At 41.4% G+C, this 25,045-nt stretch overlaps 1 protein-coding gene across 1 annotated transcript in view; it reads left to right on the top strand.

Annotated features, from left to right (window-relative positions):
* Positions 1–19,231, top strand: part of METTL4 (methyltransferase 4, N6-adenosine) — a 162,691-nt gene extending 143,460 nt beyond the window's left edge. Inside the window, exon 8 of the mRNA XM_044295107.1 lies at positions 17,650–19,231. Coding sequence (XP_044151042.1) covers positions 17,650–17,795 — 146 coding nt within the window. The 3' untranslated portion in view covers positions 17,796–19,231. The remainder of the gene's footprint in view (positions 1–17,649) is intronic.
* The last annotated feature ends 5,814 nt before the right edge of the window (positions 19,232–25,045 follow it).

Raw genomic sequence — 25,045 nt, 5'->3', positions numbered from 1 at the left:
TTTTTTTTTTTCAACCAACATTTTTTTTTCTAAATTCTAATTCGTCATTAAAACAATCAGTTACATCATATATCCAATAGACCAGGGATGGGCAATCTGCGGCTCTCCAGCTGTTGTAAATCTACAACTCCCAGTATGCCCAGTCTGTCTACAGCTATCGGCCTACAGCAGGGCATGATGGGATTTGTAGTTTTACAACAGCTGGAGAGCCGCAGTTTGCCCATTACTGCAATAGACAATTAAACCCCCCTACCATCCATCCTATATTCAACCAAAAAAGTAAGTAAATCCGTGTGTCACTCCTTAATGCCCCATCTCTGACCTCTCCGCTTCATCCATCTTCTCCCGCCCCCACTTTCTCCATTGTGATCTAAATTGTTTAACTTTCTTTCCTGTCATTGTTGCCATCCAAACAAAATAGAATATGCATTTCATATAGTTTAGATGTCTGGAACAGAACTTCACTCCAGAACTGTTGAATATACAGTCGTGGCCAAAAGTTTTGAGAATGACACAAATATTAGTTTTCACAAAGTTTGCTGCTAAACTGCTTTTAGATCTTTGTTTCAGTTGTTTCTGTGATGTAGTGAAGTATAATTACACGCACTTCATACGTTTCAAAGGCTTTTATCGACAATTACATGACATTTATGCAAAGAGTCAGTATTTGCAGTTTTGGCCCTTCTTTTTCAGGACCTCTGCAATTCGACTGGGCATGCTCTCAATCAACTTCTGGGCCAATTCCTGACTGATGGCAACCCATTCTTTCATAATCACTTCTTGGAGTTTGTCCGAATTAGTGGGTTTTTGTTTGTCCACCCGCCTCTTGAGGATTGACCACAAGTTCTCAATGGGATTAAGATCTGGAGAGTTTCCAGACCATGGACCCAAAATGTCAAAGTTTTGGTCCCCGAACCACTTAGTTATCACTTTTGCCTTATGGCACGGTGCTCCATCGTGCTGGAAAATGCATTGTTCTTCACCAAACTGTTGTTGGATTGTTGGAAGAAGTTGCTGTTGGAGGGTGTTTTGGTACCATTCTTTATTCATGGCTGTGTTTTTGGGCAAAATTTGTGAGTGAGCCCACTCCCTTGGATGAGAAGCAACCCCTCACATGAATGGTCTCAGGATGCTTTACTGTTGCATGACACAGGACTGATGGTAGCTCTCACCTTTTTCTTCTCCGGACAAGCCTTTTTCCTGATGCCTCAAACAATCGGAAAGAGGCTTCATCAGAGAATATGACTTTGCCCCAGTCCTCAGCAGTCAATTCACCATATTTTCTGCAGAAGATCAATCTGTCCCTGATGTTTTTTTGGAGAGAAGTGGCTTCTTTGCTGCCCTCCTTGACCACAGGCCATCTTCCAAAAGTCTTTGCCTCACTGTGCGTGCAGATGCGCTCACACCTGCCTGCTGCCATTCCTGAGCAAGCTGTGCACTGGTGGCACTCCGATCCCGCAGCTGAATCCTCTTTAGGAGACGATCCTGGCGCTTGCTGGACTTTCTCGGACGCCCTGAAGCCTTCTTAACAAGAATTAAACCTCTTTCCTTGAAGTTCTTGATGATCCTATAAATTGAGGTGCAATCTTAGTAGCCACAATATCCTTGCCTGTGAAGCCATTTTTATGCAACGCAATGATGGCTGCACACATTTCTTTGCAGGTCACCATGGTTAACAATGGAAGAACAATAATTTCAAGCATCATCCTCCTTTTAACAGGTCAAGTCTGCCATTTTAACCCAATCGGCCTGACATAATGATCTCAAGCCTTGTTCTCGTCAACATTCTCACCTGAGTTAACAAGACGATTACTGAAATGATCTCGGCAGGTCCTTTTAATGACAGCAATGAAATGCAGTGGAAAGTTTTTTTTTGGGGATTAAGTTAATTTTCATGGCAAAGAAGGACTATGCAATTCATCTGATCACTCTTCATAACATTCTGGAGTATATGCAAATTGCTACTATAAAAACTTCAGCAGCAACTTTTCCAATTTCCAATATTTATGTAATTCTCAAAAATTTGGGCCACGACTGTACATACAATCCCAAAACATATGCACATCATCTGTTCCCTTTTCCCCACAAATAAAGGTGTTATCCAATACTATAAACTGCTCCCCCATATGCCTGGCCCCTCACAGGGAATATACTTAACCCACTCCCTGCATTTCCCCTGGTCCCCGCACCGCAGCATCTACTTCCCCCCGTGCGCCGATGAAAACATCTGATGTCAGGGGAGCAGCCAATGGCAGACTGGGATGAGCCTTCCTAGCGTCACCTGTGATGCTTGGGAGGCTCATCCCCGCCTGCCATTGGCTGCTCCCCCCCCCCCCCCCCCCAACATCGGATGCTTTCATCTGCGCTTGGGTAGAAGCAGCAGCGGCGGTGCGGGGACCAAGGCCTTCGCAGGCAGCAGGGTAAGTATATTCCCTGTGAGGGGCCCGGCATATGGGGGGCAGTTTATAGTATTGGATAACCCCTTTAAGACAAATATAGTCTTTATCTCTATAAAACCTGTCAATTTAGCGGTGGTAAAGAATAGACGGTGGATCACAAAGAACTATGTCAGTCTATGAGCACAGTTTAGTGAAAACATTTTATATTCAACAGTATCTCATCCCATTTTTGAATGATGAAGTGGGAATTTTTTATATTTTTGTCTCAACATGGACTTATACCATCAGGTCCATAAATATTGGGACATCAACACAGTTTTTAGCTCTATACACCACCACAATAGATTTGAAATTAAACGAAAAAGATGTGCTTTAAACTGCAGACTGTCAGCTTTAATTTAAGGGTATTTACATCCAAATCAGGTGAACGGTGTAGGAATTACAACAGTTTGCATATGTGCCGCCCACTTTTTACATGACCAAAAGTAATGGGACAATTGGCTTCTCAGCTGTTCCATGGCCAGGTGTGTGTTATTCCCTCATTATCCCAATTACAATGAGCAGATAAAAGGTCCAGAGTTCATTTCAAGTGTGCTATTTGCATTTGGAATATGTTGCTGTCAACTCTCAAGATAAGATCCAAAGAGCTGTCACTATCAGTGAAGCAAGCCATCATTAGGCTGAAAAAACAAAACAGACCGATCAGAGAGATAGCGAAAACATTAGGTGTGGCCAAAACAACTGCTTGGAACATTCTTAAAAAGATGGAACGCATCGGTGAGCTCAGCAACACCAAAAGACTCGGAAGACCTCGGAAAACAACTGTGGTGGATGACCAAAGAATTCTTTTCCTGGTGAAGAAAACACCCTTCACAACAGTTGGCCACATCAAGAACACTCTCCAGGAGGTAGGTGTATGTGTGTCAAAGTCAACAATCAAGAGACGACGTCACCAGAGTGAATACAGAGGGTTCACCACAAGATGTAAACCATTGGTGAGCCTCAAAAACAGGAAGGCCAGATTAGAGTTTGCCAAACGACATTTAAAAAAGCCTTCACAGTTCTGGAACAACATCCTATGGACAGATGAGACCAAGATCAACTTGTACCAGAGTGATAGGAAGAGAAGAGTATGGAAAAGGAAAGGAACTGCTCATGATCCTAAGTATACCCCCTCATCAGTAAAGCATGGTGGTGGTAGTGTCATAGCGTGGGAAGGTATGGCTGCCAATGGAACTTGTTCTTTTGTATTTATTGATGTGACTGCTGACAAAAACAGCAGGATGAATTCTGAGGTGTTTCAGGCAATATTATCTTCTCATATTCAGTTAAATGCTTCAGAACTCATTGGACGTTGCTTCACAGTGCAGTTGGACAATTGCCAAAAGCATACTGCAAAAGCAAGCAAAGAGCTCTTTTGAGGGAAAGAAGTGGAATGTTATGCAATGGCCAAGTCAATCACCTGAGCTGAATCAGATTGAGCACGCATTTCACTTGCTGAAGACAAAACTGAAGGGAAAATGCCCCAAGAACATGCAGGAACTGAAGACAGTTGCAGTAGAGGCCTGGCAGAGCATCACTAGGGATGAAACCCAGCGTCTGGTGATGCCTGTGCGTTCCAGACTTCAGGCTGTAATCGACTGCAAAGAATTTACAACCAAGTATTAAAAAGTGAAAGTTTGATTTATGATTATTATTCTGTTAGATCCCTTAACAAGTGGGAGGCACATATGCAAACTGTTGTAATTCCTACACCGTTCACCTGAGTTGGATGTAAATACCCTCAAATTAAAGCTGACAGTCTGCAGTTAAAGCACATCTTGTTAATTTCATTTCAAATCCATTGTGGTGGTGTATAGAGCCAAAAAGGTTAGAGTTGTCGATGTCCCAATATTTATGGACCTGGCTGTATTGTATATAACCAAGATCTTACCTTTTCCCTGCCCCAGGCTCATGAGTTTTTATCAATGTATCAGACACTTTTATTAGACCATTTTAAAGATTTTTCCTGTTCTGATGGCATGTTATAACTTAGAATAAAGGTTGTATATTCCCTTCATTTCTTCAAAATTTAAGAAACTATTATTTAAGAATAATCGGTCAAGCCAAATAATCTCATAATTCTGCCAAGCTTTACTATTTAGGGTACCAAATTCTTTTAACTAAACATTATTCCATATTGCTGTACTTTCATAAACCCCCTTAATTCGCATAATTTTCCTAATTTTCAGCCATATCTTGTTGATTAAATTCAGGGTGGCAATTTTTTTGAATTCTCAATGGAGGAATATACCAGTCTCCAACACTTAACATAAACTGTCACTAGGCAGATTTTTGTCTAGCATTTTTAATAAACCTCTATATCCCGGTGTCATTGCCCAGTCCAGACATTGCTTGAACTGACTTGCCAAGTAATATAGGCCTAGGTCAGGGACCGACAAGCCTCTCTCCCCATTGGAATATTGAAGATATTGCAGCTTCATTTAGGGTTGCCACCCCCTCCAGATTAGTTCACTTGGTTGACTCTCTTTAATCTTGATCATTCTACTAGGGATTTCTATCGGGGAGTTCCAAAGTATATAATTTACCTTGGCTAGTATACACATTTTAATTAGGGATCGACCGATATTGTTTTTTTTTTTTTGCCGATAATTTATACCGATATTCTGGGTATTTTCATTTTTGAAAAAAATTAATAAAATTCCTACACAAATCTGCTGAAAATTAATGTTTATTGTTAATGTGTATTTATTTATTTATTTGTAAATCTTTCCTTTTCAATTATGCCTAATATTTGGGTGTTTTTATTTAAATTTTTTTACTTGTTTTTTTTGTTTTTTTTTACTAACTTTTAGCCCCCTTAGGGACTAGAACCCTTGTCCTATTCACCCTGATAGATCTCCATCAGTGTGAATAGGAGCTCACACTGTCCCTGCTGCTCTGTGCTTTGTGCACACAGCATCAGGGATGTTGCCATGGCAGCCAGGGCTTCAGTAGCGTCCTGGCTGCCATGGTAACCGATTGAAGCCCCAGGATTACACTGCTGGGGCTCCGATCGGAGGAGCAGGGGAGAGGGGATCCTGTGGCCACTGCCACCAATGATTAATACTGGGTGGGGGGGCGCACTGCATCACCAATGAATAATACTGGGGGGCTTGGGGGGGCGCACTGCGCCACCAATGATTAATACTGGGGGGGGCACACTGCGCCACCAATGAAGATAAATCTCTCATTTATTCATATACAGGAGACGGGAGCTGGCTGCAGAATCACATAGCCGGCTCGCGACCTCTATGAGCGGTAGCTGCGATCCGCGGCACCTGAAGGGTTAACTACCGCAGATCGCAGATATTGCTCATAGAGGTCGGGAGCCGGCTAAGTGATTCTGCAGCCAGCTCCCGCCTCCTGTATATAAATTAATGAGAGATTTCTTTTCATTGGTGGCGCAGTGGCCACAGCCCCTCTTCTCCTCCCTCCTCTCATTGGCAGCAGCACAGGGGGGAGGGAGACACTGCTTCCTTCTCCCCTGTGCTGCTGAGGGAACACGGAGAGCGCTGTCAGCAGCGCGATCTGTGTTCCCCATAAGCTATTGGAATATCGGCAAAATAGATGCAGATACTGATAGCGGTCAAAATCCTGAATATCTGCCGATAATATCGGTAAATCCGATAATCGGTCGATCCCTAGTTTTGATAAGGGCAATTCTTCCGGCCATTGATAAAGGCTACTTTTTTTCCATACAACCATTTTAATTATTTTTTTATTAATCAGAGGCATGATGTTAAACTTAATATAATCAAGGGGGAGTGGGATATTTTGATACCTAAATAGTTCATATACTCACCAACTTCCTCAACCTCTAAAGCCAATGGTTTAAAGTTACCTAGATCATCTATTGAAATGCAAGCAGATTTCTTCCAATTTATAGATCAACTCGTCATATTCCCTAAAAACATCAAAAGCTTTCCCCAATGAATCATGTGACCCAATAAATAATAGCAGATTGTCCACATAAATTGATATTTTTTCCACTACACCACTATACAGGAAACCATTTATTTCCTTATCCTGTCTGATTCTAGCTGCCAAGGGCTCTAGCCCTGTCGTGCTCCCCTCAATATTGTAATTGGGTCTGATATGCTATTAATCAATACTTTAGCAGAGACTTCTGAATATAGAAATGTCCCCAAATCCTAGATGTTTGGCCCAAAGAAATCTCCATACCATCATATCAAATGCTTTAGAGGCGTCGCTCGAGACCACAAGATGATCCTGAGTTGAAAGGTTCCGCGTGCATTTTTAGGTAGTAGATACGAATATTATAAGCAGTAGATTTACCTGGCATAAAGCCAGTCTGGCCCTCATGCACTGTACATGATATAACTCTTAAGTCTACGCACAAGTACCTTTGCCAATAGTTTGTCAAAGATATTGGTCAATAGGAAACTACAAATTGAGGATTTTTGTCCAGCTTTATTATTAAGGCAATAAGTGTCTCCTGAAGGGATGGATGAAAAGCCCCATCTCCCATGAAACATTCCACATTTCCAACATTTTTGGCACCCACACCTTCCAATGCGTAGAATACAACTCAAAGGGTATACTGTCCAATCCAGGAGATCTGTTCTTCGATATAGAATCTAATACTCTCTCAATGTCTCTAGTTATCGGGGCTTCTAGCATTTGCATGTGGCTCTTGGATAACCCTGCACATATTTATATTTTCCAAATATTGGACTATTTCTATGTACTCTGCTGTAAGCTTACTTTTATATAACTTTTTGTAATTTCCCCTCATAAATTCCAATTTACCCTCTTGTGTACCAATCTCTAAACCTTTGTCATCTAGTAATTTAGGAATCGAATTAGATTTTCGCTGGGCTGCTAGTATAGAAGAAAGTCTCTTTTGTGGCAGGTTCCCCTGTAAGTAATATTCCCCTGCATTTAGAACTTTATTCTTTTCAGCCATGAAATACAGTTTATCTTTATATTGTTGTATTTCCTGCCAGATCTCTCTATTTTGAACTGTCGGATTCTCTACATGTTCTTGTTCTTTTCTTTCTAGCTGCTTCTCTAAACCATTTAGCAGTTTCCATTTTTTTTAATGCATACATATATTTGAAGAGAACACCCCTAATATAGGCTTTACTGTACTCCCAGACTACCCCAGGTGTCGCTGTTCCTTCATTAATCTAAAAAAAATTGTGAATCTCATTTTGTATCTTTTCCTGCATTTTTATTATAATCAACCATTCAGGATTTATTTTAAATCTCGATCTCTCCCCATTACCCATCCCACCAAGAGTGACAGATAATGGTGAGTGTTTAGAGACCCCTCTGTATTCATATTTAACTTTTTGTATTACGTGGGTTGCCATTTTATTTCCTACCTCCAAATCTATTTGTGAAAGTGTGTTATGGGTTTTACACTGACCAAAAATATAAATGCAACACTTTTGGGGTTTTGCTCCCATTTTGCATGACCCATTACTCTCAAATATTGTTCACAAATCTGCCTAAATCTGTGTTAGTGAGCACTTTGCCTAGATAATCCATCCCACCTCACAGGTGTTGCATATCAAGGTGCCGATTAGACAGCATGAATATTGCACAGGTGTGCCTTAGGCTACTTTCACACTAGCGTTCGGGGCTCCGCTTGTGAGTTCCGTTTGAAGGCTCTCATAAGCGGCCCCGAACGGATCCGTCCAGCCCTAATGCATTCTGAGTGGATGCGGATCCGCTCAGAATGCATCAGTCTGGCACCGTCTGTCCTCCGCTCCGCTCAGCAGGCTGACACCCGAACGCTGCTCGCCTGGCCGTGCGGAGGCAAACGGATCCGTCCAGAGTTACAATAGAAGTCAATGGGGGCGGATCCGTTCGAAGGTGACACAATATGGTGCATTTTTCAAACGGATCCGCCCCCCATTGACTTTCAATGTAAAGTCTGGACGGATCCGTCTGAATACAATTTGTACTTAGACTTTTTTTAGTAAAATATAATGCAGACGGTTCCGTCTGAACGGATACCATCGTTTGCATTATAGGAGCGGATCAGTCTGTACAAATACCAGACGAATCCGCTCCGAACGCAAGTGTGAAAGTAGCCTTAGACTGCCCACAATAAAAGACCACTCTGAGATGTGCAGTATGATCACACAGCACAATACCACAATGTCGCAACTTCTGAGGGAGCGTGCAATTGGCATGCTGACTGCAGGAATGCCTACCAGAACTGTTGTCCGTGCAATGAATGTTCATTTCTCTACCATAAGCCATCTCCAAAGGCTTTTCAGAGAATTTGCCAGTACATCCAACCGGCCTCACAACCACAGACCATGTATAACCACACCAGCCCAGGACCTCCACATCCAGCATGTTCACCTCCATTATCGTCTGAGACCAGCCACCCGGACAGCTGCAACAACAATCGGTTTTCATAACCAAATAATTTCTTCACAAACTGTCAGAAACCGTCTCAGGGAAGCTCACCTGCATGCTCGCTGTCCTCATCGGGGTCTGCACCTGACTGCAGTTCGTCGTCGTAACCGACTTAAGTGGGCAAATGCTCACGTTCGATGGCGTCTGGCACGTTGGAGAGGCACTCTGTTCACGGATGAGTCCTGGTTTTCACTGTTCAGGGCAGATGGAAGACAGCTCATGTGACATTGTGTGGGTTAGCGGTTTGCTGATATCAACATTGTGGATCGAGTGGCCCATGGTGGCGGTGGGGTTAAGGTATGGGCAGGTGTATGTTATGGAGAACAAACACAGGTGCATTTTATTGATGGCATTTTGAATGCACAGAGATACCCTGACGAGATCCTGAGGCCCATTGTTGTGCCATTCATCCATAACCATCACCTCATGTTGCAGCATGATAATGCACGGATCTGTACACAATTCCTGGAAGCTGAAAACATCCCAGTTCTTGCATGGCCAGCATACTCACTGGACATGTCACCCATTGAGCAAGTTTTGGATGCTTTGGATCGGCGTTTACGACAGAGTGTTCCAGTTCCTGCCAATATTCTGCAACTTCGAACAGCTATTGAAGAGGAGCGGACCAACATTCCACAGGCCACAATTAACAACCTGATCAATGCAATACGGCGGAGATGTGTTGCACTGTGTGAGGCAAATGGTGGCCACACCAGATACTGACTGCTTTTCTAGGATGTAAGTATTGATTTGCCATATCTCTTGTACACCCTGGGGTGTTGTCCATGTGCTAGGATATGGCGACCGGAGTCTCATCCCATATTGCATGGCCAGTGATGATTATTTACTTTTTACTATTCTGTGTGTGATTTCTATATTTAATCAAACTTAGTAAATATATTTATTTGCGTAGCCTGCGTAAGCTTATTCATTCTCAAATCTTTTGAAGTTGCGTTACAATTATCCAATATGCAGTTCATGAAAACATATCGACCCTCCTTGTCCATTTCAACCTCATTGATTTGTATATTTATACCCTTATCTATTATTATGCTAACATCTCTTGAATATGTGGAATGGCAGGAATGGAAAGCATATTGTACCCATGGCTTTTCTAAAATATGGATCTTATCTGTGGTCAAATATGTCTCTTGCAGGCACACAACTGCTAGCAAAATATTCTTGACGCTGTTAATGACTGAAACCTTTTTAATCTGGAACCCAATCCTCTTATATTCCATGAAAGTATTTTCATATTTTATGAAAAGATAAAATAATCAGACCAGAGGAGGAAGATATATGGCTAGGTCGTATCTGAGACGGAAGAGCTAGGGGGCCCGCAGAAGAGGGAGAGAAAAAAACCGTAAACATTCAGAAATCTCTTTCTTACCCCTTACACAGTGACCTATTTAGTGTTTCACTTCACCAAAGGATCCCGGAACCCAGTATCATCTTTCCCCAAGACATCTCTTCTAACAACAGTTTCTTATTTCCCTACCTCAACCTCACAATCCAGTTTGTCCACCATCCAGGATTGGCCTCATTAGAGGTAGAGAAAAAACTGATGGAGTCATTCCAAATTACTCTTAGGCTGGCAGGGAACAATATTGTATATTTAATCCCTCTTGAGCTGAATTTTTTTGACATCCACAAATTGACTACATACGTTAATAATCTGACCATATAATTGGGCCTTTAGTCATGGATCTAGTGACTTGTTCATAGATTTTCACAAAGGGTAAATGAGATTTAAGATTAAAAAACAAACAAAAAAAAACTTTAAATTGAGGCATATTATGCATTAGCATTGAGGGTAAAAAGAAACTGACAGCTTTATCTGCCTATACGTCATGATTCTATAAAATGCATAGCACATTGTCAAAGTTCATGGGCATCAGAATGTTCTGTGCTTGTACTTTCTATTATTCACATTTGTGTTTTGTGTTTGGTTTAAAGTGCTCTTGAATGAAGCAAGGCCATGTTACAGTTGACGTTTGCATGCTCAAAACGCTTTGCCAGCTCCGCTGTTCATTGTAGTTTAGAAACTTTGTAACTATGGAGACAAACTTTTTCAAACAACATTGTAAAGATGACTTTGCTTGGCAAACCCTCCAATGATTTGCAAAGTGCAGCCTTGTGCAAAGCCTAACCTCATATTAACAAAGGGCGGGATGACCCTGATATCTGTAAAGAATTCATTAAAATCACCCTTTACATTAACAAAAGCAAAAATACTGATCTAAATGTTGGATTGGATGCCTTGAGTTCCTTAGTGGCCACAAAAATGTGTTTATCAGGCACCTGAAAGTATAATTTAGCATTTGTGTGCATTCCTAAAGTCTTAAAGATCTACCGTACTTCAACAGTCATCAAATTGATATGCTAAAATGCATTTATATGCAGCTTGCTGTGTTATTATTCTGTAAATAGGGTTTTATATCAGCTTCTATTTTAGTGGAGATGAGCTAATGTTTCTCACATTCACAAATTAGTTGACATTGTCATTAAAATAAAATCCTATAAATAAGATTTGAGATATATATTGTATACTATGAATTTCAAATCAGATTAGTATACATCGTGCCACGTCTGTGGGCATACTGGTGTATATATCGTGAAATTGTTCAGACATATTTGCCGAAATTAGGACTTCTTTATTCATGGTGATATCGCACATTAACAAAAATATATTAAAGGAGTTGTCTGTATAATGAAAATAAAAATAAAGCACTGTAAATCTGATGGTCAGCAATATATACATTAGCTAAGCAAGTTTTAGGCAAAACAAATGTTTACTTATTTCCCTAGTTCTGTTCTGGCCCTTTGTTGACATGCAGTTGCAGAGGTGGGGAGGGGGATTTCACAACAATCTTTGAGGTTTTCCTCATGAATATTTCTGGGTGTCAACAAAGACTGCCTTTACCCTCTCCCTGCTCTGCAAAGGGAGTGAATGAAATTGCTGCAGTCTGGCTGCTGGGATACTCACGTTGTATGTGTAGAACTACATACCTCCCAACTTTTGAAAAACATAGAGGAACAATTTTTTTTCATACTAGGCCACGACTCTAAGGCTTTGTTCACGTCACCGTTCAGCCTTTCCATTCTTCTGCACAGTTTAGGAGCAGGAAAACGGAAAGAACGGATTCGGCACATAACTGAGCCGAACAGAACCTAAGGGCCCCATAGACTATAAGGGGGACTGTTAGGTTTCCGCTCAATAGAAGATTTTTGAACCGGAGACAGAAGTCCTGCATGCACTACTTTTGTCTCCGCTCCAAAATCTTCTGAGCGGAAACCTAACGGGCCCCATTATAGTCTATGGGGTCCTTAGGTCCGTTCGGCTCAGTTATGTGCCGAATATGTTCTTTCAGTTTTCCTGCTCCTGAACGGAGCAGGAGAACGGAAATGCTCAACGGTGATTTGAACAAAGCCTAACTCTGCCCAAAATATAACCATACACACCCAGTTCCCATAATGCCCCCACATGGTAATTATTCCCTCTTTGTGCCAGCATACAGTTATAATGCCCACATGTGCTTCCTTCATAGTATTTATGCCCACATTGTGCGCTCTTTACCGCAGTAATGCACACGTGTGCCCCCCCCCTCACAGTAGTTATGCCCAGATATGCTCCCTTCACAGTAGTTATGCCCTCTTCATAGTAGCTATCCCCAGATGTGCATACTCACAGTAGTTATGCCTAGATGTGCCACCTTCACAGTAGCTCTGCCCAGATTTCCCCCGCTTCACAGTAGTTATGCCTAGATGTGCCTCCTTCTAAGTTGCCTTGCCCAGATGTGTCCACTCACAGTAGTTATGCCAGATATGTGCCCCCTCACAATAGTTATGGCCAGATATGCCCCCTCACATTAGTTATGCCAGCTTTGTTCTACTCACAGTAGTTATGTCACATATGTGCCCCCTCACAGTAGTTATACCAGATATGTGCCCCCTCACAGTAGTTATGCCAGATATGTGCCCCCTCACAGTAGTTATGCCAGATATGTGCCCCCTCACAGTAGTTGTGCCAGATATGTGCCTCCCCACAGTAGTTATGCCAGATATGTGCTTCCCCACAGTAGTTATTCCCGATATGTGCCCCCCTCACAGTAGTTATGCCCAGAAACATACAAAGAACAAAAAAATAGTATCTGGCATAACAGTAGTTATGCCATATACAAAGAACAAAAAAAATACTTGGACAACCCCTTTTAATTTCTATTTTTTATATTGTTATTAGCATTGTGTTTTAAGTCGAATAAAAATATCATGGGTGTCTATATTTGCAGTAGGCAGTATGCTATAAAGTATATTTTAACCAATTTACTCCCAGTGACATTTTAAACCATCGCTGTAAATAGTAAATAAAAAGTATAGATAAGTACAGATGTTTCTTGCTGTTGATTGAGACACTGGGCACCTGATTGCTATTTACTCATGAGGAAGAAAGAAATCTCTCTAATCTCTTTCTCCCTTGTGTTTTAATGGTGGATGTCACTGAGATTTTGTTATACACCACTTTTTGCCATATTTGGGTCACAGACCTTGTCGCAAAGGTGTTTTGCAACAAAATCTGTGACGTTACTCTGCTCACACTACTTTTGCAAAGTGGTGGAAAAAGGGGCATGGCATGAGCGGGGAAGAGGGTGGGCCAGGTGGGCCAGCCTGCCCTCCCATCTCATTCATATTTTTCGACACCAGTTTATGGCGTGGAAATTGGCCTTAAGCTACGCCAGCTGGCATAGATTAAAGCATGTTGCACGGCCGACGGCAGCAAGCGCCAAAGTTATGTAGAGGCCTTTGCCTCTACATAATTTTGGCTCATCCACGGGCAGCACAGAGAGATTAAGACCATTGTCTAAATCACTGGTTTTAATAAATGTTGAATGAGCGGTCCTGGCTCACCATCTCTATTCTAGTTCATCCCTAAGGTTTTCAATGAGGTTAAGCTCAGGATGTATCCGGCCAGACAAGTTCTTCTATACCAAACTATGACATTTTGGACTAGCTTTGTGTACTGGGGCACAGTCATGCTAGAACAGAAAGGGCCTTCCCCAAACTGTTCCCACAATTGTCTAAAATGTCTTGGTATGCTAAAGCATTAAGATTTCCATTCACTGAAACTAAGGGGCATAGGCAAAAACAACTCCATGGCATTAGCCCTCCTCCCCGAAACTTTACATCTGGCACAATCAAAGCCAGACTGGGAACTTAAAGTAACCCTGAGAAAAACCTAAAGCCAGCCCCAAGTTGTAGACGAGTCCAAACTGACAGAAGGTGAGGCAACAGAAGTAGGAAGGGTCAGCAATGCCATAATGCAGTGCAAAGTACTGTCCCAGAAAAAAAAAAGAGAGACTGGAGACAGCACGTGCGCACTACGTGCACAGTCTTCTCATACAGCTGATCGGAGGACTCCAGCCAAGGATAGGTCATAAATATTAAAAGCCCGGACAACCCTTTTAAATAATGCTGAGAGCATCAGATCATTATGTACCTCAACAGCGGTCATGAGGAGGGCGACCCACCAAGAAATGTCCTTGTCGGGTCTATGGCCAGTGCACTTCTGGTCACAATGCAGTTGGGCAGGTAATGTTCTTCTGGTATTCTCCAAATCCAGACTTGTCCATCAGACTGCCAGGTAGAGAAGCGTTTTGTCATTTTACAGAACATATTTCCACTACTCTGGAGTCCACTGGTGATGTGCTTTACCCCACTCCTTCTGATGATTGACATTGTGCTTGGTGATGTAAAGCTTATATACATATACATATGTTTGGAAATCTGCAGTAGAAGGTTGGCGACTTTTATACACTATGAGGGAGGTTTATCATTCCCTGTGCGCCTGAAAAGTGGTGTTGAAAAGTTGCACGTGCAACATTTTAACCGCGACTATTTTAAATATTGTCGCATCTGTCACTTTTCGCCATCCATGCTGCTTTTCTGAAAGGGGATTTGGCAAGGGAGGGGAAGGGGGTGTGGCCAGCCGCTGCTGCAAATTTATCTTCATGTACGCCAGTTTTCTGGCGTAAATGAAGCTCTGAGCTGTCGTAGATTTCTGGTTAGGCTCATGGACTTCAGGAGAGTGCCACTAATTTATGACTAGGTGTGTGCCTTGTCACAGCAATACTCTTGATAAATCTCCCCCTATGTGCCTCAGCACTCAGTGATCCCGCTGTATGGTCTGTCACGTCATGGCTGAGTTGCTGTGGTTCCTAAACACTTCAACTTCGCAATAATACCACTCACAGGTGGAATATGTTTGAGGGACGAAATTCTACAAACCGACTTGTGCAGCAATGGCATTCTATTACAGCACCATGCTCAAACTCCGCTCTTTAGAACAACCCATTCTTTCCCAAATGTATACATACCATCAGAGGTTGCACTACATTTTTTTCAGTAAGAGTAAAAATACTCCTTTTACCATTTTTGAGGAGTATTTTTTACCCGAGAAGGAGTACGAAAGTCGCAGTAATTCAAATTCATTATACGTAGGCCTACACTTGTTCACATTTGCGGGGAAGGCTGCATTTGGAGCCTCTGTTGCACTTTCTGTCAAAAAGACCAAACAAAAAAGCCTTATATGCAGCACTTTTTTGTCTGGTAAAAAACAAAATATATATACCGTACGTTAACAATATACTGTGAAGCGTTGAATTCCTTTGTAAATTTTTTTTTTTTAAGTTATACGTTAGCCTATACTAACTAACTGTTTTTTGTGTATGTTAAACGTATAAAAAAAGAAAACCCACCCTTACTTGCCCAATTCAGCACTTCCGTTATTTTCACTGTTGTGCTCATCTAACAGAGCAGAACAACTGATATAAATAATGATCGTGTAAACGTGGCCTACGGCCGAATGCACATGGCCGTGGAACACGGACGTGAGCGGTCCGTAGTAGCCCGGCCTAGCATCCTGCTGACAACAGGAGCGCACGGCGTCATTGGTTGTTATGACACCGTGCGCTTCATGCCGCCGCTGCACTACAGTAATGCACTCGTATAGATCATACCAGTGTATTACTGTAGTGCAGCGGCGGCATGAAGCGCGCGGCGTCATAGCAACCAATGACGCCATGCGCTCCTGCTGTCAGCAGGATGCCAGGCCGGGCTACCACGGACCGCTCACGTCCGTGTTCCATGGCCGTGTGCATTCGGCCTAAATACCATTAGGCTATTATAGCAAGGTGATAAAGTACAATCCAATATAACAGATCTTCCCTGTACTTTATCACTTCGCTATAATAACCTGCCTGCATTTGTTACACACTGCACTGCATACATACATCAATGTGTGATGTATGGGGTGCAGTGTATGATTAGGGATGAGCGTATCGATCGACTTGCATACAACTTCAGCTCATAGAAGCCAATACATTCTAATATATTCTAACAAAGTTTTATGCGAATCGACTTCAGATGTTTCATCCAAAGTTGATTCACTTCCCCCTATGTATGATATATGTGGTGCAGTGAGAGACATATGTGGTGCAGTGTTTTATGATCACATACATCGATACATTACACGCTGCTGCTGCCACCTTGTTTTGCAGGTCCATCTTGTTGTCCAGGCTGTAGTCTTCAGCTCCACCGCTCTCCTTATTACAACCACCCCTGGGGGCTAGCCCCCCCTCCTTACAGCTCCCCTAGTTTCCTGTACTGCAGAGCACTGTATCACTCCAGCATCCTGCCGAAACTAACCAATTGCAAAGCTCCTTGCTGTAAAGAGCTTTGTTATTGGTGATTGCAGGCACAGGCAGTATCGCTGCGCTGCCCGTGCTGTACACAGTGCGCCCTGTGCTGATGAATTTTAGGGGAAAGTCTATGGCGTATTGGTTCGCCTTAGACTTTTTCCAGGGAATAAAATGGCCCGAACAGGCGTCTATGACGCTTGTACAGGCGTTATGGTAAGCTCTGATAAAATATATAGATATATATACTGTATATACGGACACAAGTAAAAGATCTGGTCAAGAACATGTCACAGGCATCATAGATAATGATTACGGTCAGTTTCAATGTCTCCATTTGGAGCAATAACGTTCTAATAAGATTAAGACGTGTCTTCCATACAACACACATCCTTTCACATAACAGTCAGTATGGCTCATTGACCACAAGCACCAGTTCACCTGTAGTTATGAATCACTGATCTGATCTCTCTTCATTACAAAGGTCAACTGGCAAATGAATGATGACACAGCTGCCGAGGCAGAGGAAGAACTCACTGATCCTGCACTTATATGAAATGATTTCAGGATTTCACTACAGTCCTGTGTTAGACCCCCGACATCTGTGTAGAAAGCCCTTGAGTTGGAAAGAACACTTATAGCAGGCCATTGTACTGCAACGTCCCCAGCTGGTGATGAGGTGTTACTGTCACAGCCCATGTCCTCAGATTTTAACCTGAGTGTCGTGTACTAATTGCTCTGTTCTTTTCAGTGGTATTTTGTTCCATTCATTCGGGAAGCATTTAAAACATTGTCACCTCCTGCTCGGGAGTACTGTGATGACTTTATTGAGAAATTGAAAAGTCACCTGTGTAGGCGGTAAAATCCTCATTCCCTGTTTCTAAATGAAAACCGATAAATCAGCCCTATTGAAGCCTCTGACTACATTGTTCACAATCTCAAGGGCACTTATTTCAAATGATTTCCTGCCTATAAATAGCATAGGCTGTTGATGAAATCCTTGAAATTAATTTGCTGTCTTCTTTTTAATGAAATACTCCACTTTTTCACTTGCCAATATCTGAAAGAAGATTGATTTTTGTTCCTCCTCATCACTGTCTTCTTCTTTGTGTTTTGAACAGAGGTTTTGAAAGAATTTGTCAAGCCAGATGTGGGATGCTTGGAGCTGTTTGCCCGTAACCTGCAGCCGGGATGGACTAGCTGGGGCAATGAGGTCCTGAAATTCCAGCACGTGGACTATTTCATTTCCCCCAAGACTGGAAACTGACTCGGCTCTATTAGCTTTACAGGAGTTTTTTTTATACATTTGAATGACTTTTTATTACCAACAGCACACTTAGGCATCTGTGTAAATAGAATTGGACATGTTGCAATAAGAAACCCTTGGCGTGGGTGACTCCGAGTGCAACCTGAATTCTATTGTCTTAAGACGAACAGATTGTCCTTTGGTTGGCTTTAGAAAGCTTTACTGTGAAATGAAAAAGAAAATTGCGTTCAAACCCTTTATTTACCGTGGTGCAGCCTAGTTTCCTGGCAGTATAAAGGTTAATTGCCTAGCCTATAAGGGAATAAAAAAAGAAGCTGCAGAAGAATAGAATGAGAGTATAGATGCTGATCTATGCCAGCAACACAAGTCCACATAGGCATCTCAATAATATTGCAAAATACTATATATTTCCCAGATGTATTAAATGACATTTTTTTTATAGTCCATTCCATTTTACAGGTTTCTAGAACAACATGTTAAGTGTGAAGAGATCTCAGGAAAACAATGATCTTGTCAGTAGTCCATATTTCTATATCTCCATTATACTTATATATGGCCAGTGTTGCTTATATTGCATTACACACATTTTTCATATTTAAATGCATCCCTCATGTGAAATTATATTAAGCGGACCCATTGTCTCTCCTGAGATGTCTGTATTAGTAAGTATTTGCATTCCTCATTAAATAACAATTTCTGCGTTATGTCATTCCTTAACTGTTCCCCCTGGAAAACTATTAAGATACTAAAAAGTGTGTACCCATATCAGTGAAGCATGTCTCTCCACACTCTGGTATTGTGCATTCAGTGCATTCAAAGTGAGCATTCAGCTTGTTCATTTATTCCCAGAGGATTAATGCAGAGCTGTACAAAAAGGATAGTTACATTATAGGGAATGCAAGTATTTACAAAAACAAACACATGTCAGGGGGGCTAACTGGTCCTCTTCAAGTTTAGTGTGTTAGGCCTCATGCACATGACTGTATGCATTTTGCAGTTTGTAAACTGCGTATATGTAATATGGATACAGGCTGTGCGCATGCTGCATTTTTCGCTTGCCCAATAGTAGAAATGCCTAATGTTCGCAAAACGGACAGGAATAGGACATGTTCTATAATTTGCGGTATGGACTCATGGATGTAGATAGCACACGGATGACATCCATGTGCTGTTTGCATTTTTGTGGTCCCATAGAAATTAATGAGTCTGCATCTGAACCACAAAAATGAGGATCGGACGCGGACCAAAAATTCTATCATGTGCATAAGGCTTTATATACCAAACCGCTCATCGTGTATTTAGATGGTTGTAATACGGCAGGAGATGTAGAATAGGTGCCAACAATGGCTTTGGATAACATCAGGACAAAACAGGCAAACTTTTCTTAAAGTGTTACTGCTATTCTATTTTTATTTGCGTAATGTACAGGGGCAGTGATACTGACCATTCTTGTAATATACTTTAATTACTGAAATCATACATTTCTATTAGAAAAATAGCTCTAAAGTGGCCCATTTTGAGCCTTAGCAACGCTTCTCTGTCTTCTGTTTAACACAGTCAGTGTCAGCAAGTCTCCACTGTTATGTAAACAGAAGACAGAGGAATGTTGCTAAGGCTCAAAATGGGCCACTTTAGAGCTATTTTTCTAATAGAAATGTATCATTTCAGTAATTAAAGTATGTTATAAAAATGGTCAGTATTATTGCTTCTATACATTACACAAATAAAAATAGAATGGCAGTTACACTTTATAGCTTGTGTTTCGGAAAGGTTGTCCAAAAAATTGTATGGACGGGGTCTGATTCTGTTCTTGTCGTTAAATATACTGCTCCTGCCTCATTACAGCTGCTGAATGCATCTCTCTAAGGATAAACCGCAAGGGCTATAAACGGCATTTGCAAAATCTGTTGAGTTACTTGCGGATCTGTCTTGCAATATGCTGCAGATTTCATCCTATTGAAATCAAAAGCCTACATTGACATGCTGTGCAATAAAAATACGCATTGCAGGTCAATTCATGTCGTAGATTTGTTTCCATTTGTAAAATCTCATCTACTTTGCTATTACTGTAAATGTTGCTGACTTTCCACCCACAATTCTGCGGAGGAAAATCTTCAGCATCTGTTTATACCTGAACAGATGTACTCCATTGGGGGCAGGACATTGTTTGTTTTCTTTTATATATTCATTATTTTATTTTATTTTTTAAACCAGGCATCAATATTTTCATTTTATAAAATACTTTTGTGCATTTTAACCATGTCAGTAATCTTGGAGGACGGAGTAAGCAATTCAAGTAGCCAATTCCTTACAGCCGTCTTCTTTTTCATCAGTCATAACAGAGATAATGTGCCACCCACTGTTCATTAAAAATGGTATTAAATGTCTCTTATGAATTCTGTGGCAATATAAAGGAAAATTACAAGAGCCAGAATGCAATAAAGAGCGAAGAATTGTGAATGATCTTACATTGAAGCTATTATACTTGTGAACAGTCATATGACACTTATAGCTGGTAGTATGTGTTTTTAAATGGACCGTAAACTGGATGAAATGTGTCCACTGTAAAACCGCTGGGTGTTGTAGTGTCATTCTTTTTTATTGTCTTTTATACCTTTTGTATGCTTGTATTACAATGACTAAACTGTGTATTTATCCAGTATGATGTTTTAATGGAAGAGAGAATAAACTGAACGATGTCTTTTATTTGTCTAAGTTGCATCTATTGAATGCCGGTATGGATGGTAGTTTAAGACGTTGGTGCCTTTCTTTAGTGGGATATCTCATTTCCATATCTCAGACGTGCACACTATTGGCCCATTTCATAAGCTGCCAATTCATTTCAGTTTAATTTTTATGTCATTTTGATGGTTTCACACATAAAGCGAATCGGGAAATATAAAATGCACAGTCCTTTTTTTTTTTTTTTTGCAGTTTTTTTCATTATGTTTAGGCTTAATTCACAAGTCTGTGTTTGGTCAATGTTTTACAAGAGAAACTCGAAAAAATTAGAATATCGTGCAAAGTTCATTTATTTCAGTAATGCAACTTAAAAGTTGAAACTAACATATGAGACTCATTACATGCAAAGCGAGATATTTCAAGCCTTTTATTTGTTATAATTTGGATGATTATGGCTTACAGTTTATGAAACCCCAAAGTCACAATTTTGAGGTACCCTTTGCTCAGTGGATATGGATTAAGTAGCTGTCTAGAGTGTTGACGCTTTGAGCCTACGATATTGGACCTTTTAGCACAATTCAAATTTTAAGCTGCATTAATACAATTCCTTTTAATTTACATTACTAAATTAAATGGACTTTTGCACTATATTAAAATTTTTCGAGTTTCAACTGTATATCAGTGATTATCTAAAACTGTCGAATTACAGAACAGGAGCAAATCTTTCCATTACACCTAATGTCTGTGTATGCTACTCTCTTGATTTTTGCTCGCTAAAACACATTAGTGGAAATTTATCCAAACAGGTGTTAAGCACAACTGGCTTATTTGCCCATAGCAACCAATCAGATTTTATCTTTCATTTTCCTAAGTACCTCTGAAAAATGAAAGGTGGAATCGGATTGATTGCGTTGGGCAACTAAAGCAGTTTTCCTTTTTTATAAGTCTCCCCCAATGTGTCAATTAGGCCTTACTTTGTTTCTTTTTTCAGTGGCTTTACTTTTAAAAAGTACAGTGCTGTTAAAAGTATTTGCCCCCTTACAGATTTCACACTTGCACATTTTTCACACTTAAATGTTGCAGATTATCAAACAAATTTGAATATCAAAGAAAGCCTAAGTAAATAAATAAAAATGCAGGTTTTCTTTTTATGATTATTTATTAAGGGGGAAAAAAAAAACTATACAAAACAACCTAGCCCTATGTGAAAAAGTAATTGTGCCCTAAACCTAATAACTGGTTACGCCAACTGAAATCAAGCATATGTGATAACTGGCAATGAGTTTTTCACATCTCTGTGGAGGAATGTTGGGTCCTTCTTTGCAGAATTATTTTAATTCAGCCACATTGCAGGCTTTTCAAGCCTGGTTAAATTTATGCCACAGCATCTCAATTTTTCCAGACATTTAAAAGTGGACTTGCTGATGTGCTTGAGATGATTGTCCTGCTGTAGAACCCAAGTACACTTGAGCTTAAGGTCACAAACTGATGGCTGGACATTCTCTTTCAGGATTTTCTGGTAGAGAGAAGAATTCATGGTTTTATCAATTACAGAAAGTCATCTAGGTACTGAATCAGCAAAGCAGCCCCTAACCGTCATGCTACCACCACCATGTTTGACTGTTGGTATGATGGTCATTTTCTGAAATGCTGTTTTAGTTTTACTACATATCTAAGGGGATGTACACCTTCCAAAATGTTCCACTTCTGTCTCATCAGTCCAAATAATATTTTCCCGAAAGGCTTGGGGATTGTCAATATGTTTTTAGGCAAATGTGAGACAGGCCTTTGTGTTCTTTTTGGTCAGCAGTGGTTTTTGCCTTGGAACACTTCCCATGGATACCATTTTTGTTGAATCATAAACACTGACATTAACTGAAGCAAGTGAGGCCTGCACTGCTGTAGATGTTCTGGCGTCATTTGTGACCTCCTGGATGAGTCATCAATGTGCTCTTGGAGTTATTCTGGTAGGCCGGCCACTCCTGGTAAGGATCGCCACTGTTCCATGTTTTCTCCATTTGTGGATAATAGCTCTCCCTGTGGTTTGCTGGAGTCTCAAAGCCTTAGCAATGGCTTTGTAACCTTTTCCAGACTGATAGATGTCAATAACTTTCTTTGTCATCTGTTCTTGAATTGCTTGATGTGCTTTTTGAGATCTTTTAGCTACTTCTTGTTGTCAGACAGGTTCTATTTAAGTGATTTCTTAATTCTACCGGTCTGGCAGTAATTAGGCCTCAGTGTGAGTAGTGAAATTGAACTCTGTTCCCCAAAATGGTGGTTAATTACAGTTAATTCATGGGGGGGGGGGGGGGGGGGGCAATTATTTTTTCACATAGGACCATGCTTTTTGTATTTGCTCAGGTTATTTTTGTCTGATATTAAAATTTATTTGATAATCTGAAATATTGAAGTGTGAGAAATGTGGAAAAACAAAATAAGTTTTCCCATAGAGTTCTCTATAGCACATAGACGTAATAACAAAAAAAAAAAATTGGAAGAAAAATGTTTGTAAGACTCATGAAATTCAACGTGTTTTATTTATAAGCCACACTAAGGCATAAAGTGCGTAGGAAGCTTCATAATGCAATCAAACATTCTTACATCTACCATCTATCCATATGATGCATTTATGCACTCATGAAGACTAAAACCAACTTCCACCTAGAACTAAAAAGAAAGCTTCTCTTAAATTTGTTTTATCGGTGATGTCCATGTGGGAGTTTTTAGTCATAATTTACACCAGTTTTCTGATGGAAATTATTGTAAATATTCTTCTAAGTTCCACATGTTTTTTTTTAAAGTGATAAGTGAGCAGTAGAGAAAGGCAAAGAGTCACTCCCCAGAGATTATCATTTATAAACTTTAAAATTTGTGTGCAGGGAAACTCCAATCACTATAAAGAAGCAGACACCTGCCGCTAATGTTCGCCTCCGGCACTAATGTCGATTAACCCCTCCGATGCCGTGGTCAAACCTAACCACGGCATCTTAGCGAGTTAGAAACTGAAAGCACGTGCTTCCGGTTATGCTGCGGTTCCCCCGTCCGGCGATCGGAAGAGTCAGAACTTTTTTGCGGCAGCCCCTGTCACAATCTATGACAGGAGGACAGTCTTTCCTATGGAGCCCTTGCCTGTAATAGGGCTCCATAGAAAAGTTGTAAAATTATCATATACTCCAATGTTAGGGCATTGGAATCTATGATAATGGCAATGGAATGACTGATTGTTAACAAAGTTTTTACAAATATATATATATATATTTTTTAAAGTATAAATGCTCAAATCACCCCCCTTTCCCCAAAATGAGAATAAAAAAAATAAAAAAATACACTTCATGGGTAGGGATGAGCGAATCGACTTTGGCTGAAACATCTGAAGTCGATTCTCATAAAACTTTGTTGCAATACTGTATCGAGCAGGAGCTCCGTACAGTATTAGAATGTATTGGCTCCGATGAGCCGAAGTTATCAGTTTGTGAAGTCTCGCGAAACTTCGCGTAATTACTTTATAAATTAATTTGTACTGTAAAAAAACATTTCCTGAACTTTGGTTCGGTTCCAAGTGGCACCTTGGAACCGAACCGGAGTTTGTGAAATGTTTTTTCCACTTCACCACCATGACGGCCCAGAGAGATTGACCCCTGACCTCTGTAGGGGCAGGAACAGAGATAGGTTTAAAAGGACCCCTCCCACCACCATTCACCAGTGTGTTCCTGCCCCTATAGCGGCCAGGACAGAGAAAAAGTCCTCTCTGGCTTCAGGGAGGTGAAGTGGACCTCGTTTTTTATTTTCCAAGGTACCTGGATGACCGCATCGGCTGTCCTCGTGGCCTCCCTTACGGCTCCATCATCCAGGTAAGCGTCCCCTGCTCTCCGGCGGATTATTCCAAAGCTGGCAGGGTGACGCCGGGGTCACGCTCCCTACGGGTGGGAAGCCTGCCCTGAGCTGCCGCAGGTCGCCTACCTCCTTGTGGGGGAGCCGACCGGAAAGACGCTCTGCATAGTCGCGCGCGTCTGACGTCACTTCCGGGTTACCGGCGAAACCCGGAAGTAGACGGGGCCTCTCAATAAAGCGCTCCCAGCACTCTTTCCCGCGGCGTTCTCTGCATCGATTGCTCGCAGACATGTCGGACCAGGAGAGGGAGAAGGAGCCGCAGCAAAAGGTCCCACAGCTGAAGGAGCAGACCGTTTCAGAGCGCCCCTGCGTGAGTAGCCCACCTGGGCAGCTGGCAGCTTCACAATGCAGGGGGGTCCATATGTGTGCACACTCTTGTGTATTCACTGTCCCTCCCCCTGGGGGTCTGCGGGTATACTGCACTAAATTATGCTCCTATACCTGACTGGCATAAATTAATGGGCTGCCTCTCTCACTTTAGGCCAAACTACCTTTAAAAAAGTTAAAGAAGACCGCCAGATGCCTCCAGTGCTCCGTCCGGCTTCCGGAGGGCTATACAAAAAAACTTTGCTCGGATTGCATCGCTAAAATAGTGAGAGAGGAACAGCCCTCAATTATGCAGGAGTTCAGATCCATGATCCAGGAAGAGGTTAAGTCTTCCCTGACCTCCCTCCGCG

This window comes from Bufo gargarizans, chromosome 5, assembly GCF_014858855.1.
Source record: "Bufo gargarizans isolate SCDJY-AF-19 chromosome 5, ASM1485885v1, whole genome shotgun sequence".
Taxonomy (NCBI): domain Eukaryota; kingdom Metazoa; phylum Chordata; class Amphibia; order Anura; family Bufonidae; genus Bufo; species Bufo gargarizans.
This window is presented reverse-complemented; position numbering and strand designations above follow the sequence as displayed.